At 37.9% G+C, this 20013-nt stretch overlaps 2 protein-coding genes across 3 annotated transcripts; one reads left to right on the top strand and one right to left on the bottom strand.

Moving 5' to 3' along the window:
- The first annotated feature begins 4611 nt into the window (after positions 1-4611).
- Positions 4612-18602, top strand: LOC116176415 (xanthine dehydrogenase-like). Its single transcript, XM_031494954.1, has 11 exons — positions 4612-4851; positions 4901-5011; positions 14115-14172; positions 14231-14327; positions 14392-16525; positions 16573-16881; positions 16928-17265; positions 17314-17620; positions 17677-17929; positions 17983-18206; positions 18257-18602. The coding sequence occupies exons 2-11, from the start codon at positions 4964-4966 to the stop codon at positions 18482-18484; spliced, it is 3996 nt and encodes a 1331-aa protein (XP_031350814.1). The 5' UTR covers positions 4612-4851; positions 4901-4963; the 3' UTR covers positions 18485-18602.
- Positions 5654-10481, bottom strand: LOC116176416. 2 transcript variants are annotated; one of them, XM_031494955.1, is made up of 3 exons: positions 10109-10481; positions 8661-9474; positions 5654-6855 (listed from the first exon to the last, which is right to left on the bottom strand). In XM_031494955.1, exons 1-2 carry the CDS (start codon positions 10410-10412, stop codon positions 8663-8665), a joined length of 1116 nt encoding a protein of 371 aa, XP_031350815.1. In that variant the 5' UTR covers positions 10413-10481; the 3' UTR covers positions 5654-6855; positions 8661-8662. The 2 variants fall into 2 exon arrangements, with proteins under 2 accessions (XP_031350815.1, XP_031350817.1); XM_031494957.1 differs by lacking the exon at positions 8661-9474.
- Positions 18603-20013: the final 1411 nt, after the last annotated feature.

The raw sequence follows: 20013 nt of genomic DNA, 5'->3' as shown, positions 1-20013 counted from the left end.
ACCGTATTAATACATAAGCGACCTACAGTGAGTTTTTTTAAAGACTGACCATAGGATGTTATATGTTAATTTTTTAACCCCCTGTCACCTTTTATTTTTGTAAAAATTACAAAGCCTAGCGCTCTAAATATTAACGTTTTGTAGTTATTTACTTCATTTTGTGGAGTGGTACTTTGTAGAAGGTGAAATTTTGGAAATTTGTTGAATCCTTTCAAAGGTCAGATCAAAATTTCAAATAACAGATGAAATTCTCGAACATTTCAGCCTAAAATTGAACTAATTGGAATTAGAAAAAATCTTTTTAGGCTATCATCACAAAAACGTTGATTTTATGGTCGCTTTTGCGGCCATAAAGTTTCACTTTATTGTACGTTTCTGTCAAACTTTACTTTATTGTACACATCTGTCAAACTGTACTTATATATGAAACTGCGATGTGTGAGAAACAGTAATCTGTTTGATACAAAGCGTCTATCTGGTCTCGCCCCATCAAGGATTGGGCCATCCACGTGCGTTTTTTTCATTTTCGGACTTGTAGGAATGTTTCACACTATTTTGCATAATCACAATGTTCACATTTAAAATTATAGTTTGACGTTTCAATCTTTGCTGCTTGCAGACCTTTTTGAAGTGTAGCACCAAAACATGAGGAAGATGTTATTACTTACATTATTATACGAAGAAATCACCAGCAATTAACCGAGAACACAAGTAGCTACCTATAGGTACCTACCATCAAAGTAGGTAATCAGGTTTCTAATAATTGTACAGCATGTTAACTATAAGGTCTTGGAAGCCACAGTTACGAAGGACCTATTGCATTTGACATTATTAAAATCTTGTGCAACGGAGGAAGTTGCGATTGTACTTTTACTCTCAAACGCCTGCTCTTATATCATATATGACTTAGGGTCGCAACGCTTGCAGCTTCCAAAATTTCATTTTGGGTATCTGAACTGTCGCTATCACCCATTTTGATACGCACAAAACACACGCAAAGATGCTAATTATAATTTATTACATATGACAGGAAATGCTTTGTTTTTAATTATCTAAGATAACTATGATTTTCAGAAAAAATATGTTTATGAGCAAATTTTTGAATTCTTTTTTGATGATCGCCTAAAAAATGTTGTGTGCACCTTGGCCAAAAGTGATTTGTTAGGCCTCATCTGAATTGCGGCCTCGGCTACCGCCTCGGCCACAAACAGCAGCTTCGGCCAAAAAAGATCACTTTTACGGCCTTGGTACACAAATAACTATTTTGCTACGTTTTTTTCTTACTTGTGGATATTAAATTGGAATTATTTCAATTCTTTATCAGATCCCATAACTTTACTACAAAACTAGATTGAACACTTTCCCGAAGACAAAAGTTTGTAAAATCATATGGCACGTCTTTAAAAAAACACACTGTATATTCGTTTCCGTGCCTTTATTGGATTAAGGTGTTCGCACTTAAATAAGTTTTTCCTACGAAAGCGTTGGGGTCCAATGTGCAAAACATTCCATTGCTCCAGATTTGTAGTGGCAAGTTCCGTAAAAAATAACTACTTTGTTACTCAAAGTTGTAGATCCAATTTGTTTATATGAAGTGCGAACAAAATTATGAACAAAAAGGCTACCGGTAAACAGGTTAAAGACAATTAATTCAAGCTTCAGTTTGCTGTTTAAAATCCCAAGTTACAAGGGTACATTTTTACATTTACACTCTGCGGAACATGGTAATTTATTGCTGTGAATACCTCCAAGTTCAACTAATTAAATCACAGTAAGCCTGAAGTATTGTTTGTTCCTGAATCAAATTGCGGCAACCATCAAGTAATCCTATTCAATTGGTCATACAAGAGGTCCGATCATATTACGTATATATGTATATAAGTATTTATTTGAAAGTAAAGAAACCAGAGCATCAGGTTTGTGACTTTCAGATTATAAGAAGAGATAAAAAACCAACGTTCCGCAAGGTAAGAGTAATTATCTAAAGGTTTATTTATTACTGAGCTAGCCGTGGTATTCATATTTCATTGCAAAAGGTTAATTGTTACCTACAGTAAAATTTTTAACAGTGCCAGGGGTTAATTTTTAAGTTCCCTATATGAACCTGAAGGTACTCAAATCCAGAATAGAATAAGAAATTTGAACTCTCTTTTTAATAAAGGATAGGGAACCTAACTCCTAGAATGTAGGACGGCAAACTTTGATGGCGCCTCGGCTCCCAACGAGTTATTCTACGCCATTGTTCTTGTTCATCTAACCTTACGACACCTGCGGGTAAATCAAAAGCCAACTTGTTGTAGAAGTGTACTACCCTCACTTTCGTTGGGAATCTGAAACCTTCATTCCATCAAAATATGTAATGCGTATCGTAATGTTATGGCAACGAACTTTGTAATTAGAAATGATTAATGTGGATCATAATAATTATAGCAACAATAAATCAAGGCTTGTTCAAAGCGCTGCCGACAAATAAATGAAACGCAGTTCATTCTACCTATCAATCCCTGATCCTTTAGGTGACCTTTGAAATTTTATATTACTCGGATTTGGATTTAATAGTATATTATTCCATGAGCATGTAATGGTGGCTATTACTCATGAGAATGTGTTTGCGGCACGAGCCGAAGGCGAGTGCCGTAATTCTTTCGAATGAGTAATAGCCCATTACATGCGAATAGAATACTATACTTTTTCTACGAATATTTGGCAAAATTTAATGAAAATATTGAAACTTGACGTTTGTTACCATACCAATTGCAGTTGTTATTTTATAAATATTTAAAGTTGGTCATACTGTGACAGTGTGACAATTGAGATGATATCAGAGATGTCAAAAGGTTGCCAAGCTTTCGTTTCTCATTTCTTAAAATTTGATCGTTTAAATTGCGGGTTTATTGCTATATGTAATTATAGCTAATCGCCTTAACATTGAATAATGCGCGTACTACCAAAACTACGACAAAATAACAGGCATGTGCGACTTACGAAGTAACAGAATTTGTACGAATACTTAACCTCACTTCCTATTTTTACACTTTGAACACCCTTTTGTAAGTAGTAAGTAGTTGTCTTTTAGGTCGAGAAAATGAGAGTGAAATATTCAAATTTTCATATTTATATTTAGCTTAGATCGATCTAAGATATTTAGACTTTTCCGGCTATAAATTTAAACATAATTTTTTTGCTGTTTCTGTTATACCTATTTGGCGGCGGCGTACAACTTCATTATTTTCATTTTCGCTATCCATCTTGACACTTTCAAATTCGATGCGTCGGTAATACAGTGATCTTTTCCTTTGAGTTCAATTCAGCAACTTAATTTATATTAAAAACGGTCTAAATTAGCATGGGATGTTTTATTTAATTTAATATTGACTTTCAATTATACAATTTTGCATTCACATTTTTGTTTTTTGTGTTATTAAATCTAATTCTTAGATTTGGGCAAGTCCTATATTTCGATACAAAGGGAAGTTACAACCAGATAAATTGACAGATCGATTCTTTGTTTTTTATGAAACTTTCTCATTGGCTGGCTGCGGTGAGTTTTTTTAAAGCCATGCCCAGTGATTAATTATTACTCACTGCTGTTATCCAATAATGTGAGGAATTTATACTCTTACTTCATAAAATTGGAACGTTTAATGTATTCATTAACCCATATGAGTAGAAAAATGTTATTATACAATACATATTAGTATTGAATTTATAACTATCTAAATTCAATTATATTATATAGTAGCATTGTTTAAATACTTTAAAACAATGATAGTAGATAGCAATGTTTTTTATTGCCTTGACCATAATTATTATACCTGCTTAGAGTAGACCACCAATGTTAAAAGATAATATCGGAGTCGTGGCTTGATGATCCTGATTACAGCAGAATTGCTGAATATCACACAATGTAAAAATTTTTTGCCAAAGGATATTGTTTTGATTCGACCCTCAAATAATGAAGAAGTTTTGGTGATCACAGCAAAGCAAAACGAGTACGATTTTAAATTTTCTGGGCGATGTGGATTCTACACGTCAAAATCTAAAAGAATTGTCGATAGACATTCTTAGACTGCAACAACATTTAGGTAGTACGTAATTGAGAAATCTTCGTTGGCACCGGAAACAATGTTGGTTTTGATAGCGTATGGCCGAATTGCCAATTGGCGATGGAATAAAAAAAGCCTATCTTCACGGTAGTTCCTCAACATGTTTATAGCTTGGTTGGACGGAAGTACTTTAACCCATATCTTTTTCCGGGCGCATCTTACCGAAAATATTGCGTACGGTGTTAGCTTTACAGCACATACTTTGAATGGAATATTATTTCCAAAAAAATGGAGGTATAAATATGATTTCAACATAATCAGAAAAATATTCCTGCCAGGGAAATATTATTACAGTGCAAATATTCTGGATAAATATTCTTTGGGTTTCAGCTCTTCTGATATTTGCTAGTGATGATCCATATTGCAATAGTTTGCCCTGCAAATTTACAACAGTGATGCCATAATCAACTGTCTGGATGATAATAAGTACCTAATCACAAGGCAATGTCATCACGCGCCGCTCCAAATAGGACTCATAAAGACTACATTTATCCTTTGGGGGAATGGGAGTACGTTAGTTCTCAGCAAGCCTGTATGACAGCACAACACACATTTCGTTGGTGTACCAAGTCTAACGGGTCTTGTCTTACAAGTTCACGTTCTCGACATGGTGGTCGCAAATCAAACTTGGTTGGCAGTAAGTGAAAGGGTCACCAAAATTCCCAAATTGTAGGAAATTAGTACTACTCACTGTAAATGAAGTGAACACTGAGTATCGTGAACTGATTTAGTGATAAAAACATAGGTATGAAAGTACTTAAGTAGATAGTGATAGTTTTGCAAGTGAATTACAGTTACAAACGTTCTTTTGACAAGATACCTTACCATAATCACAACATCGAAGTGTAAGTGAAATAATGGATATGGAACCATTTCCCTTGGTATTTTTCGTGAACGGAAAAAAGGTAATTAATCGTATTTTTCTTCACTTTCATTATTGTTAACCTTCTCATGTTAAGTACTTCATTTTCACGGTCACAAAACTTCCATGCGCAGGAAATATTATTCATAAGTCTACACATTTTTAAAAGCCAAATTGTACTATAGTAGAAACCTTGATCATTGTCACTTTCCGTGATTTGATGATATCAAGTCAAAGTTATCAGTCTGACAATAAATTTAAAAAAACTAAGTTTGCAATTTCTGGAAAGGGTTTAGATAAACTGTGATGCAGGCCAGTTTTTCATTTGATACCTTTTATCAATAATCTGACACTTACCGGTTATTTATCAACAATATCAAAATTTTCCACTCGTTTACTTGTTATTGCCTTATAATTACAAGATCAAACGAACTTACCTTAAGTGATGTTCGATCTTGATTATATGAAGGCCTCGTTGAAGTAAATAAAATTGTAGTACCTCTGCTTTCCGTTAGAAAAACCACACTTTAAAGCGAAACAAGTAGGCTCCGCATGTTTACCCGTTGTCAAGCCAACAACGCCTCAGTCTCTTTGACAGTAGTTGTTGCATGGAAGTAAATGGGATTTAACAGCATAAATTTGGGTGGGTATGGGACTATTTACTTCAACGAGGCCTTCATATAATCAAGATCGAACATCACTTAAGGTAAGTTCGTTTGATCTTGTAATTATATTCGGCCTCGTTTCGTAAATAAAATTGTAGATGTTTAAAGATTTTGCAACAACTTTATTATAATACACGATGTTTTCGAAGAAAAACAATATCTGATTTTATCTCTAAAATACAGAAAACATTTATAGAACAATTCCAGTAACACAATTTTAAGCTATATTTAATACCGCTCTAGCAAAAACAGTATTGTCCTGCACAGGCCTGTTATAAAATCGTGCAAAGGTATTAGATTTTGATGACCATCCAGCAGCAAGTCTGATGGTATCATAGCTTACTCCGGACCTGGCTGCTTTCGAAGTCGATGCATGCCTCGTGCTTTGCGGTTTAAATTGGGATGTATCTAAACCACAATCTTTTAAGGCTTGACCTATCCATCTACCTATAGTCTGAGTTGAAGCCCGACGATGAGGCTTCTTATTGGTGATAAAGAGAGACATGCATTGACCTCTATCTTCCTTGGTCCTTTTCAGATACTCTAACAATACCCCTGCCACACATAGGTTTGGATCCGTTTTATAAAAGGGCAAAACTAATAATGGTTGCAATTTATTTACACCTGAAGTCTTTATCCTATTAGGGATTCTAATCTCAACCTTGTCATTAAGAACAACAATGTTATCAATATTAATTAAGGACAGAGTTTGAATCCTTTGACCTGTAGCAAGAGCTAATAACAGTACCAGTTTTTTCGTTAAACATGGCAGAGAAAGAGTTTTATTATTGAGAGCCCTTGCATAACCCAAGGCTATGTCCGGGTCCCATACATTTTCATATCTAGGCCTCGGTGGTCTGAGACTAAAAACACCTTTAAAAAATCTCTTTACACGAAAATCAGACGCAATTTCTGGTCCTGCTATTTGTGCAATTGCACTTCTATACGAATTCAAGGAACCAAACGAAACACCTATATTAAATTGGCAAGTCAAAAAATCTAGCAAGGCTGGAATAGTGACACAAAACGGATTAACTAACCGTGTATTACAAAATGTCCACCACAGTCTTAATCCACTGTTATATTGCTTAAGCGTCGAAGCTGTAATGGAAGCCAAGCAGATTTCTATTGTGTTTTCCGGTATGTTTTTGAGTTGAAGAGCTTTCCGGATAACTTCCCTACCACCAGGGAAAGGTGTTTTGCCATCGGATGTGGTATCCCGCTAAAAGAAAGTAATCGGTCAGAAGGTTCAAGTATTAACGGTTCTTCCGTTAGTAACGATAAAAACACAGGGTACCACGGCTGAGATACCCAGTAAGGGGCTACAACCACCCCTTCTGCTTGATCTTTAATAATTTTTTGAAGAGTCCTCAGTATTAAAGTAAAGGGAGGGAATGCATAAAAGGAAAAAACGCTCCAATTTAGAGTAAAGGCATCTACCCTGAAAGCTTCTGGATCTCTTTTCCAAGACACGAATGTCTTGCATTTTCTATTCAACCGACTAGCAAATAAATCTATATCTGGGACACCAAATCTTTTCAACACTTTTTGAAAAGCAGAATTTTCTAGAGACCATTCTGTCTCCTGGTGTTCCTGTCGAGAAGCTTTATCCGCAAAAAAATTCTCGCTTGACGATATGTAAGATGCAAAAATGTAAATATTTCGTTCTTCACACCAACCCCAAATGAGTCGAGCAATCTTGTTAAGGTTTTGAAACCTCACACTTCCCATACGATTAATTGTACCAATGGCAGTCGTGTTGTCCACCCGACATAAAATATTGCAATTATGACAACCTCGAGCAAAACATTTTAACCCAAATAAGACTGCTAAGAGCTCGAGTTCATTAATGTGATTTTCTTTCTCTGAATTGGACCAAAAACCAAAAGAGGTGTTACCATTACAGTATGCTCCCCAACCGGTCTTCGATGCATCAGTAAACAATTCTATATCGAAAGTGTCAGAACGAATAGGATTACATGAAACCGCCAGTTTACTGATCCACCAAGAGATATCTGAATGTAAGAAGGAATCTAGAGTCATCTTAGCCTCATAGTTTCCCCCAGAATGCCGTAGAGCTCGATATTTTTTTTGTTCAAACAATTTTGTATATAGGAATCCATATTTTATAGCTGGGGCTGCCGACACCAGAGATCCAATAAATTTTGAGAATTCTCGAATCTTACATTCTTGTACAGTAATGAATTGATTGGCAAGCTTAATCAATTTAAGGCGTTTATCAGATGGTAGGGATAAAGACATTGTTCTGGAATTATACACAAAACCTAAATATTTGCAAGTCTGGTTTGGTATAAGGTTACTTTTCTTGTAATTCACTATAAAACCTAAACATTCAAGTAGTTTTACTGTTTCCGTTACGTTGCTAATACACTCGGATCGTGTTCTCCCTAACAGGAGAAAATCATCTAGATAAACAACGGAAAGTAAACCTTTCTCTCTAAGCAGACTTACAACGGGTTTTAAAATTTTTGTGAATACCCACGGTGCACAGCTCAGCCCGAAAGGTAGACAATTCCATTCGTATAACTTGCCATTGAAGCAAAAACGTAAATATTTTCTATGGCAGGGGTGAATGGGTATTAGATAATAAGCATCTTTTAGATCGACAGTGCACATAAAGATATCTGGCCTAATTAATCGAGCAACAGTAGTGTAACCCTCAATCTTAAAATGATCAACAGTAATAAAATTATTAAGATGTTTTAAATTCAAAATCAATCGATTAGATCCATCTGGCTTAGGTACAAGAAAAATGTTTGATATATATTGACCTTCCCTCGGCTCAACTATACTGATAGCCCTCCTAAGCAACAGATCTTGGATTATATTATTTACAATTTTGGATTCTTTTTGTGACCATTTTGGTTCTACAGGTACACCAAGTTGACTTGGTTTTGTATGAAAGGGAATATAAAATCCCTTGATATAAGACACTATCCTATTGTCAATACATAACGCACTCCATCTAAACGCAAACTGTCTGAGTCTTCCACAAGGACTACTAACCTCTAACGATCCCTCTGTCCTTGTTTGGATTGGAAATGTTTGTAACGTTCCTGCCTCTTCAGGGGAGTGTACGCTGGTGCTCTGGTTTGGGTGTAGGGAGTTCGGTAACTTTGTCTCAATTGTTGCACTCCCTTCTTCTGCAACAACGGACGTTTTGCGTTTCCCTGTTTCGAAGGTAAAGACGGTCCAGAAAATGTACGCTTCTTAGGTACCTTTAATTGATTTGCAGATTTTTCCAAATCTTTTGCGGCTTTTATGCTACTGTCTAATTCACTTCCAAATAACCACTCGGTTATGCAAGTGTTTTTTAAGGTATCCCGTAAATCCTTATTTAAATTGAGTGCGATCAGGTCCCTACGCGATATCGACTCGGTGTGGTAGATGTCACTCAGCAAACGTCCTACATCGTTCAAAACTTCGATGTACGATATGTGTTCTCCGCTTCCTTCCTTAATTAAATTTGTGACAACACAACCAACACCAGAAATCGCAGCACTTAACTGCGATTGAAGTTGACTCAATCGTATGTCTCTCCGAAATGTACCGTCTTGCACCGCAACTTTTACCTCCGGGTTAATTTTTGGAGGTAACAAATCTGGGCAGTTTTTCGGTGGAAGATACTTTTTAATTAAATTTGTTTTTATGTCTTCTGACAACCCTAATTTTAACAATTTTGTCCAGCGAGAAGCCAAGTCCGGATGGATTGAATCGGAAAAACCTTTTTCCATAATGTCATCTTCACCTAACAAAGTTAAAATAGCTGGCGGAAGCACGTCCTCAGACTCGTCTTCACGAAGCTCCTGAATTGTTTCATCTGCAACGCCAGATAAATATAAGCAACAATTCAAAACCCCCGACCTTACACAACCAAAAACTTTAAAAATTTGGAATGGGTATGACCGTATTAAATTATAAAAACCAATATAACAAAGACATAACTGAATTTTCAGTCGGTCTTCTAGGGTAAAGACCCAATTAGTGTTGCTCTAGGCACAAGAACTCTACCACACTAGGTAGGTACCTATGTTAAAAAATTAACAAAGGCGAAATAAAACAGGTTCACCTCACTCGGCGAACTAACTGTACTCACTGACAGTTAAAGGAAGGCAAAAAAAGCCGACCAGTGCCTCACTAGGCACGTTCACCTCACTCGGCGAACTAACTGTACTCACTGACAGTTAAAGGAAGGCAAAAAAGCCGACCAGTGCCTCACTAGGCACGTTCACCTCACTCGGCGAACTAACTGTACTCACTGACAGTTAAAGGAAGGCAAAACAGCCGACCAGTGCCACACAAGGCACGTTCACCTCACTCGGTGAACTAACTGTACTCACTGACAGTTAAAGGAAGGCAATAAAGCCAATAAGTGCCACACTAAGCACGTTCACCTCTCGGCGAACTAACTGTTCTCACTGACAGTTGTAAAAAGAAAACGCATTCCAACTTACTACCATTGTGTGTAAAATTTTCTATCCCGGCTGAGCAGTTCAACAATTCTGTATCTGCTACTTCCTCATTAACACCAGAAGGGCCAGGAGAAGATAAACGTGACAATCCTTCACGTACTCTTGACGGCGAAAAAGGTGACTGGCTACATTCGCTATCAGAAGGATACGGAGACGGTGATTTCCGCCGGCGTCTTCTTTGTTTTCTCTCAACCTTTTCTAGTCGTCGATCAATTTTCTTAAGCAAACTTCCAAAGACGTGCAACGCATCTGGAGAAGGGCTGCGTTTCTTTAAATGTTTCGGCATAATACCAAGTAAAAAGAACGCACTAAAAAACGACGCGTGTAGTTAAACCAACACAAAAACAAAGACTGAGGCGTTGTTGGCTTGACAACGGGTAAACATGCGGAGCCTACTTGTTTCGCTTTAAAGTGTGGTTTTTCTAACGGAAAGCAGAGGTACTACAATTTTATTTACGAAACGAGGCCGAATATAATGCCTCTCGTTTTTTTTTGGGCGATGGAGGGGGGGGGGCGTTATAAAAACACTGGATCAAACCGTAGCCTACCGATAGATCTAGCCGTGACATTGATTTAGTGACGTCACAACTGGAGATGGGCCACTGCAACGCGATACTATGTGTTTAAATGCAATTTGATTCGCGTGCGTACTCATTTAACGCGAAAACATTTAGTAATTACTTATTTTGAGCCGCAGGATTGTTATATGTTGTTTCCTAATTATAGACACGTGTTATTATGCAAAAATTTTATTAAATACGTACATAAACAACAAATACTCACTGAAAACCGAGCTGAAAACAAATAAAATTTAAACATTCTAATACACACATCTGCCTTTTTTAGCGTAACACAACGAAGTTGAGGTAACGCTTATGTGCTCGTTATTCCGTCGTCTGCCTATCTGTCTGTTCCATCGAGATCTCGGCCCCTGGACCACCTAGAGACTACAGGTTTTCGGTCATTTGTAGTTGCAAAGGTCTATATTTTCCCGTTACTCATCATTTACATCCTTTTCATATATGATGGCTGATTTTCAAAAATGGTGGGATACGTGTCTTCGGCAAGTTTTATCTGGTCTCGTGGAACTGTTAATACTGTATCGTCTTATCTAGTCATCTTGTCTACCCGAATAATGAAAATGTCGGAGAAATGCTTTATACAAACCCTGGAGTAACTAGTAATTTCAACATTGTCCCGGTGAATACATCTTAACCACTTTTTGTGATCGTCTTCATTTTCCGGAAAACGAAAAACCGTAAGGAACCTTGTCTCTTGAACTATAATTGCTTTTGCAACCAGGGACGCAGCACGTATTTGGCATTTTCTTACTTATTCTGTTCGAATACAGTTAATTTAAGTGTACAACATTAAACTACTTGGAATTAATTACATTAAAAGTCGATATGACGGCCGTCGTCAGTTGTGACGTCAACGCAATAGTGGGGATGAGTGTCACGGCTAGTTCTATCGGTAGGCTACGATCAAACCTACTGAGTCAATGAAACTCTGCTGGCATGTGATTGGGAAATGTTGACATTAACACGTCAAGTGTTCCGATTTTGGAAAAATCTAATACAGAGAATTACAATTTTAGGTTCGATGAGAATATCCTTTACTCTTAGCGGATACAACTGAACAATAAAGGATATTTCCTTATGATGACAGCTTCACCACTAAAGCGCGTCATCATTTGTAAATTAAGCAGCATAAAAGACATATTTTTGTTAAATTTAAAATAAATTAAGTTATCAGTTCGCATGTTTTAGCAATTTAAATTCAACAACAGATAATTGACATTATCCGGACGCATAATTCCAAACGGCCTTTTTAATTAATCCTAATATAACGTCTAGATTAATTATGGTCTGTCCCTAAACCACGCCGTATCTCCCTGTATCAAAGCATATCAGACCACAAGAAGGTGTACCTATATCATGATTAATGATTATATAAGCTGCCTACAAATATTAGATCTCAAATTTAATTAATTAATATTAATTGAAAAGAATTGCCTTGTAGTGAAATATTCCGATAGGAGCTTCGCACTGAATATAGTTAACAAATGCTTCCAAACTGCCCATTTCTAACTGGAATCGAAATTTGAAAAGTAGCCCGTGATCAAACATCTAAGGCAGAGGTCCCTTACGTTAGCTATGACTAAAGTATGGTTGGGAAGAACGTAAAATAAATCACTGAAATTACGAAAAGTTTGTTTAAGATCGTTATTATTAAGATTGTGAAAGCTCGCAAATTTAATCGAAATAAATTACATTGCAAGAATAAACTTCGGAAATGGTAGTTCACCCTGTAAAAACAGAAATAAGGTGGGGAAAAAAGAACTTACCAACAAAAATCAGCCGTCAAATCAATATTAAATTGTGTAGGTAGCAAAATTAATTGTTTGTAATGATATAAATGCATAAATAAAATTATAACAACAACAAAACAGGTAGCATGTAGACCTCTAAGAGGTAACATTTAGGTTACAAACAAGTTTTGGGAACAATGGGTCAGGTAAGCATCAGGTACCAAGATTGTAAGAAAGAGTGTGAACTATATCGGATGGGACTCATATTTGATGCAATAAAATCCCTTTGTTAAGAGCAAGATTGAAAATTACATGGCCTTGTTGGCAAATTCAACTAACCACAACATATGTGGAAATTAACAAATCGCAACTCATTGATAGCACAGATTATAAACCTTTTTTGTTGAGTTTTGATTAGCAGAATCTTGCCTCCAAGATATGTAACTTGCCCCTCGTTCGGGGTTTCGAGCCTATAGTTGAATGTCGAACACAATCGCGGAATTAGGTGTCGCAAATTATTCGATTACAGTTTTTGCCACCTCCGTGACTGCTTAATTCACGGAGACACATCAAAATAATTCGATAATTTCCACATGTTTAAAAGAATGTTCAAAACTTAAGTTATATGAATGTTACTTCTAGTCAAGACCGTGAGGCAATCAAAACATAAACATAAGTTAAACAAACATTACACTAAACACGTAAACAATTTCAAACAAAAAGATAACGGTATCAAATATGTAATTCTGCATTACGGTTAAATCAAGTCAATTTCAAAAACAAAGACTGAAACTTACAAAAATATAAAATGCTGCAAACTAAACACAAATACATTATAAAGAAATGCAAAGATTATTACCTGCATTAAAAAAATAGGCAAAAAACAACATTTACGGAGCGACGCGTTCGTGACCACCATTAAAAACAAGATGCCAAACGTAACCAACGTTCGTGCTCTCCAGATGGCGCAAACAAGTTTCGCCTCCTAAAAATTGTGCGGTTGTCAACTCTCAAAAATGTGTGCATCGTCGTAAGATGTATATCCAGAGTGGATTCTCTCATTCGCCTAATGAACTTTAGTAGAGAAAGAAAGCATTAGAACCAAAAGAGGTATAGATACAGAGTGTCTCACGATGAACACCCTATATATTATTTCATTTTTGGATTTCTGGGAAATTTGATGAGATTCATTAGGTTACCCTAGCTAGACCTATTGTCAACTTTATTCGCTTTGTTTTATTTATTTTATTTTAGGTAAAGTAAAATTTATTTGACACACCTAATAAGTACAAGTACAAGTTATCTACCAACTATTGGTTTTCTACATTGCCAACATATTTTAAAACTAAAGTAGCAGAGATGCCAACAATTACTTTCAACACGCTTCACTTTTTTTAAACTAAAAGATGCGACATCATAACCGTATTTATTTAGCAACATCTAGGTACCCGTGAACATTTGATTTTGAAATCTTTCATGTAAATTTATGTAAAAGGATGGAGTGTACATTATCTTTCTTTTTTGTCTTCTACTTATTCCGTAAAAAACCAATATGGCGGCCATAAGGAAAAATTAATTCTACATCTAGCGTGTTATGGAAATTCTGATAACAGATTCAGATTCTCCGAAAATGTGCCCATATTTTCAACCACCTGCATAATTCTTCTCTTCTTGCAGGTTATCGAGAAGGAACCTGATCCCGAATGGACGTTGCTTTACTATTTGCGCCGGAAATGTATCCTTAATTTGTACGATTTCGTAATGCTCATATGTTTTTCTTATTCCAAGTTTAGTAATGCTATGTGGAACAAAGCTAGGATGCGGAGAGGGAGGCTGCGGAGCTTGCACTGTCATGATTTCAAAATTCGACAGAAAAATAAACAAAGTAGTGTATCCTTTAATGGCATAGCATGTAATTGCAATTGTGTTCGTATATTAAGCTTAATTCGCATAGTCACTTAGCAATAAATGCTTGCTTAGCACCAGTCTGCTCAATGCATGGTTTAGCTGTAACGACAGTGGAAGGTATTGGATCCACGAAAACAAAACTTCATCCAGTTCAAGAAAGGATGGCCAAATCGCACGGTAGTCAATGTGGATTTTGTACCCCTGGTATTGTAATGTCTATGTACGCTTTGTTAAGAAATGTACCACTTCCAAAAATAAGCGACCTCGAGAAAACATTTCAAGGAAATTTATGTCGGTGTACGGGGTACAGACCCATAATAGAGGGTTTCAAAACCTTTACAGAAGATTGGGAAGTAATGCATTCTGAAAGTATGTTCGGAAAACAAAATGGCGCATGTCAAATGGGTGATCAATGTTGTAAAGTCGTGAACGGCGATTGTGAAACAGAAGGTTACCTTCTCGACACCAATAGCTTTTCACCATACGATCCGTCACAGGAACCTATATTTCCGCCAGAACTTAAGTTGTACGATGAACTAGAGAAGCAAAGTTTGATTTTTAAAACCAAAGAGGTCACGTGGTTCCGTCCTACAAATCTAGATGACTTTCTTGAGCTAAAATCAAAATACCCGGACGCTAAAATAGTGAATGGCAATACGGAAATTGGTGTTGAGGTGAAGTACAAACACTTCTCTTATCCGATTCGCATACAAGGTACCGAGATTCCAGAATTGCGCAATATTACTTTTGAGAATACCGGAATAAAGTTTGGTTCCGCAGTTACCTTAACTAACGTCGAAAATCTGTTGAAACATCAAATTGAGGTCCAACCGCAGTACAAAACCCGGATTTTTGCAGCACTTGTAGACATGTTGCATTGGTTTGCAGGTCAGCAAATTCGAAATGTTGCGTCTTTAGGAGGAAATATTATAACGGGAAGTCCAATTTCTGACCTAATTCCCATTTTTATCGCCTCAGAAACGGTGTTGGAGCTTTGTAGCGTGGCAGGAGTTCGAAGCATCGTTATGGACGAAAACTTCTATTCGAGCTACCGCACGACCACCTTACGCAAAGATGAGGTTCTGGTTGCATTGACCATTCCATACTCAAAACCGAACCAGTACTTCTGTGCGTATAAACAGGCGCGGAGGAGAGACGACGACACTGCTATCGTCAATTCCGCTATCAACGTCACCTTTAAAGAAGCTAGCGATGTCATACAGACCGTGAAGATCGCATTTGGTGGAATGGGACCAACCGTTCAGGTACCGCTAAAGACGTGCAAATCGTTAATTGGTCGAGCTTGGAATAATGAAACGCTGGAAAACGCTCTCCATTCTCTGATTGAAGATTTGCCCCTCGCTCCAAGTGCTCCGGGTGGGATGACCCAATACAGATGTTCGTTGTGTTTAGGCTTTATGTTTAAAGCATATTTGGAAATATTAAATAGCCTACCTAATGGTCAACTAAACCCTAGAGAACTGAGCGCAATAGAATCGCACCACAGCAAAACTCCCAAAAGTTCTCAACTGTTTCAAATTCAACCATCAAGCATAAAAACGGACACCATCGGTCGACCTATTCCGCACGTTTCTGGCGAAAAACACGCAACGGGTGAGGCTGTTTACTGCGACGACATTCCCGAGTATAAAAATGAACTGTACCTCGGCTTAGTTTTGAGTTCTAAAGCGCACGCGAAATTCTCAATGGACGCTTCCGATGCTCTCAGCATGGATGGCGTGCACCTGTTCCTCTCTGCCAAAGACCTTACCTCTCAGAATAACTCTACGGGACCTTCGATTGACAACGTAGTTTTCGTGGAGAACACGATAACGTCCCAAGGGCAAGTATTGGGGGCCGTCGTTGCGGATAATCAGACAATAGCGCAGAAAGCCGCGCGAAAAGTGAAGGTGACTTACGAAGAGCTACAGCCCATAATAGTATCAATCGAAGATGCTATAAAACATAACTCGTTCTTCACTGACGTGCTAAATCCTCGTGTAATGGAAGCTGGGAACGTGGACGAAGCATTTGCGAATGCCCCTCATATCATAGAGGGTGAATGTAGATCCGGTGCTCAAGAGCATTTCTATTTGGAAACCCAGTCGACGCTGGTTGTGCCAAAAGAAGGTGGTGAACTGGAGGTGTTTTGCGCTACTCAATTTCCTCGGCAAATAAACGTAAGTTTTCTTTGAGATTGCGACCTTTGATGAACCTTGGCTTGCAGCACTTTATTAGTAGCTCAGTAGGTGTTCCCCAACATAAAATTAACATTAGAGTGAAACGGTTAGGAGGAGCATTTGGAGGAAAAGAGCATAGGCCGGCGGTCATCGCGGTACCAGCCGCCTTAGCTGCACATCGTCTAGGAAGGCCGGTGAGATGTATGCTCGATCGCGATGAAGACATTATCATTACCGGCGGCAGGCATCCCTTCTACATGAAATACAAAACGGCCTTCGATGAAACTGGCAAAATTCTTGCATGCGAAATCTACTTGTACAACAATGGCGGTTTTGCTAGCGATATGTCGGATCTGGTAGAAACCCTCACACTATACCACGCGTTATTAACTCAATTTGTAGGTAATGCTAAGGGCTTTACTTCACTTTCAAAATTCGTATCATATTCCAAACGTACGGGCTTTTGGCTACGTTTGCAAAACCAATATACCATCCAATATGGCAATGAGAGGTTTTGGAGCGCCGCAGGGTATGCTTGCGGGGGAATTTATGGTTAGACAGATCGCCGAAGTACTTGCGAAGCAATCACATGACATTGCAAAGTTAAATATGTTAAAAGTAGGCGACGTCACACACTACAACCAAAAGATTGAACGTTGTGCTGTCGGCAGATGTTGGGACGAATGCATTTCAAACTCAAACTTCTACCAACGCAAATTAGATGCGGACAAATTTAATCGGTTAATTAAAAGGCTCTTCTGATACAGTTAACCAATACGATTTTGCAGAGAGAACCGGTGGAGAAAACGCGGCATCACTGTTGTACCAACGACATATGGTGTCGGTTATGATATCGCATTAATGAAGCAAGCGGGTGCACTGATTAATATTTACACAGATGGATCTGTGTTACTAACCCATGGAGGAATTGAGATGGGGCAAGGTTTACATACAAAAATGATCCAGGTGGCGAGTAGAGTTTTGGAAATTCCATGTGATAGAATATACACCAGCGAGGTATCTTCCAGCACTGTCCCCAATCCAACGCAAACTGCCGGGAGTGTGTCGTCGGATCTGAACGGAATGGCCGTTCTGGTAAAAACAGCAGTGTGTAATCCCTTTCTTTGATAAACATTAGGGAACACTTTCAGAATGCTTGCGAAATAATAAATTCACGTTTGGAACCGTTCAAGATAGCCAATCCAAAAGGGAAATGGGAAGATTGGATTTTAGCAGCGTATAACGATAGAGTGAACTTATCGGCAACAGGATTCTACAAAACTCCAACGTATGAAGGGGAACATTACGAATATTATACCACTGGGGCCGCATGTACCGAAGTTGAGATCGATTGTCTTACAGGAGATCATCAAGTTTTAAGAACTGACATAGTCATGGACATAGGTTTGTACTTTCTTTTGGGGGGTCAATGAAATACTAAAACATTTTACGTTCAGGAGAAAGCTTAAACCCCGCTGTGGATATCGGCCAAATCGAAGGAGCATTTATCCAAGGTTACGGCCTGTACATGCTTGAAGAATTAATGTTTTCGCCCGATGGAAGCATACTGACTAAAGGTCCCGGCAGCTACAAATTGCCAGGATTTACAAGCATTCCTACGGAATTTAATGTCGCGTTACTCAGAGGATCTTCAAATCCAAGGGCAATCTACTCTTCTAAGGTATTTTTAAATGTAGAAGCACGTTGTGACTGAGGATGTTCGCATTTCAGGCAATTGGCGAACCGCCCCTCTTTTTGGCGAGCTCTGTGCTGTTTGCAGTAAGAGAAGCTATTAAATCTGCAAGATCTGATGCCGGTGTGTCTCCGACTGAGTTTAATTTGTTCGCCCCGGCCACGTCTGCAGTAATACGCATGGCCTGCGAAGATCACATGACCAAGAAGGTAAACGTTAATGCACCTGAGCCTGACTCTTTCGTCCCCTGGAATGTAACCGCCTGAGCAAAAGTTTTGCACGGGATTATTAAAACGAACAAGGAAGGTGCGAAAATTTGAGAATTTATAATAATATATTTATTGCCTAATGTTTATAAAATATACGTAATTGTTGAGAACCAAATCGGTTTTTCATTTATACAATTAAGACTTAATTAATTATCTTATTATCAAAGCTGTAAACAAAATGGTTTGGTTACAAAAACTCTCACGCAATTGTCAGTCAGTACGTTAATTATTACCACCAAACCTTCACTAGTAATTATTTTAAGTTAAATCCATCAAAGGTAAGCGTTTATTGTCTATATTCAGGTAACACGATTTGTGGAACAACTTCATAGAAGTATATATACATATCACAGAAGCGATTAGGATAACTGGAGATTCAAATTTTGCACCGCTCTTGAAGCCTGTGTAGCACAGTGGCGTGCAAGCTCGACTGTGGTACTAAGGGTATGAATATTTGTAAACGAGTGGGTTGGGTTGGTAGAGCAGCCTTAGCTGAAACCCCTTATCTTAAAAATAAAGACCAAAAATAAATAGATAAATGATTAGCTTAAGCATAGCTTAAAATCCATGGCAACCATTATGTCTTAATAATCGTTGCCATGGATTGTAAGCTACGCTTAAGCTAAGCTCCACTTAAATTTGTGGGTGCAAACGGCCATAAGTCACACAGACGATTGTTGATGCGACTTGAAAACGTCTGTACCTAGAGAGTGTCACCCATAGGATACGATATCTAGAAAGGCAAAATCACACTCTATAAAATAACAAATAAGAAAACTTAATTCTACTTAATTGTTTCAATATAATAAACATTGCCGCATCTTAAATGTTTTCCAACCCTCCGATCACAGAGTTCAAATTGCCGGGACGACCGAAGCCGGGATTTCCCATCGCCGGGTTTTGATTGCCGGGATAACCGAAGCCAGGAAGTAAATGGTCGCCGGAATGGCTTGTCGCCGGGAAAATTTCCGGGGAAATTGATGCCGGGATAGTCATCGCCAGAATTAATATTGAAAGTTGTGATGTTCTCCTAATTCCTAATCCTCTCATAGTGAGACTTGCTTGGATCCACTGATCTTCTCCCAGTTTGACATTAGTGATTTCCTCCAGCAATTCACGCGTTATATCATCGATATCGTGGAGGTATTCAGGATGAAGCCAGCATGGAAAAGTTCTTAGGGTGTACATTAGTTTCGGGATTCCAAGAGCTGTTTTTAATAGAAAAAATACGGGATGCGAGTCCAGTAGTTTCAGTCTCTCTCCAAGTAGTTTTAGCAACGCTTGACCGTACCAATCGGCAAGGCGACATATTTTGGTAATTAGTAGCTATCATGTGAAGCACGAATCGCACATACACAATAATGTAACATAAAAAGTAGGATTAATTAACATTGAATCAATCTATTTAACCATCACGGCCACTATTCTCAGCGAAAGCTTATATTCAAAGGCGAAAGTATTCCCACTACTTTCATTTGTTTCTTCTATAATTTATTTTGACACGCATATAATCACCAGTTACATAT

Source organism: Photinus pyralis, unplaced genomic scaffold, assembly GCF_008802855.1.
Source record: "Photinus pyralis isolate 1611_PpyrPB1 unplaced genomic scaffold, Ppyr1.3 Ppyr1.4_LG7, whole genome shotgun sequence".
NCBI lineage: Eukaryota > Metazoa > Arthropoda > Insecta > Coleoptera > Lampyridae > Photinus > Photinus pyralis.
This window is presented reverse-complemented; position numbering and strand designations above follow the sequence as displayed.

What these genes read in the sequence shown, in the direction of transcription:
- LOC116176416 (XM_031494955.1), bottom strand. Translation starts at nt 10,412, where the DNA reads ATGCCGAAACATTTAAAGAAACGCAGCCCTTCTCCAGATGCGTTGCAC. An exon ending in AAATTTTACACACAATGGTA is followed by an intron (nt 9,475 to 10,108) that starts GTAAGTTGGAAT and finishes CTGGCGTTGCAG; the next exon opens with ATGAAACAATTCAGGAGCTT.
- LOC116176415 (XM_031494954.1), top strand. Translation starts at nt 4,964, where the DNA reads ATGGATATGGAACCATTTCCCTTGGTATTTTTCGTGAACGGAAAAAAG. An exon ending in TGAACGGAATGGCCGTTCTG is followed by an intron (nt 17,621 to 17,676) that starts GTAAAAACAGCA and finishes GAACACTTTCAG; the next exon opens with AATGCTTGCGAAATAATAAA. An exon ending in GGGCAATCTACTCTTCTAAG is followed by an intron (nt 18,207 to 18,256) that starts GTATTTTTAAAT and finishes TTCGCATTTCAG; the next exon opens with GCAATTGGCGAACCGCCCCT.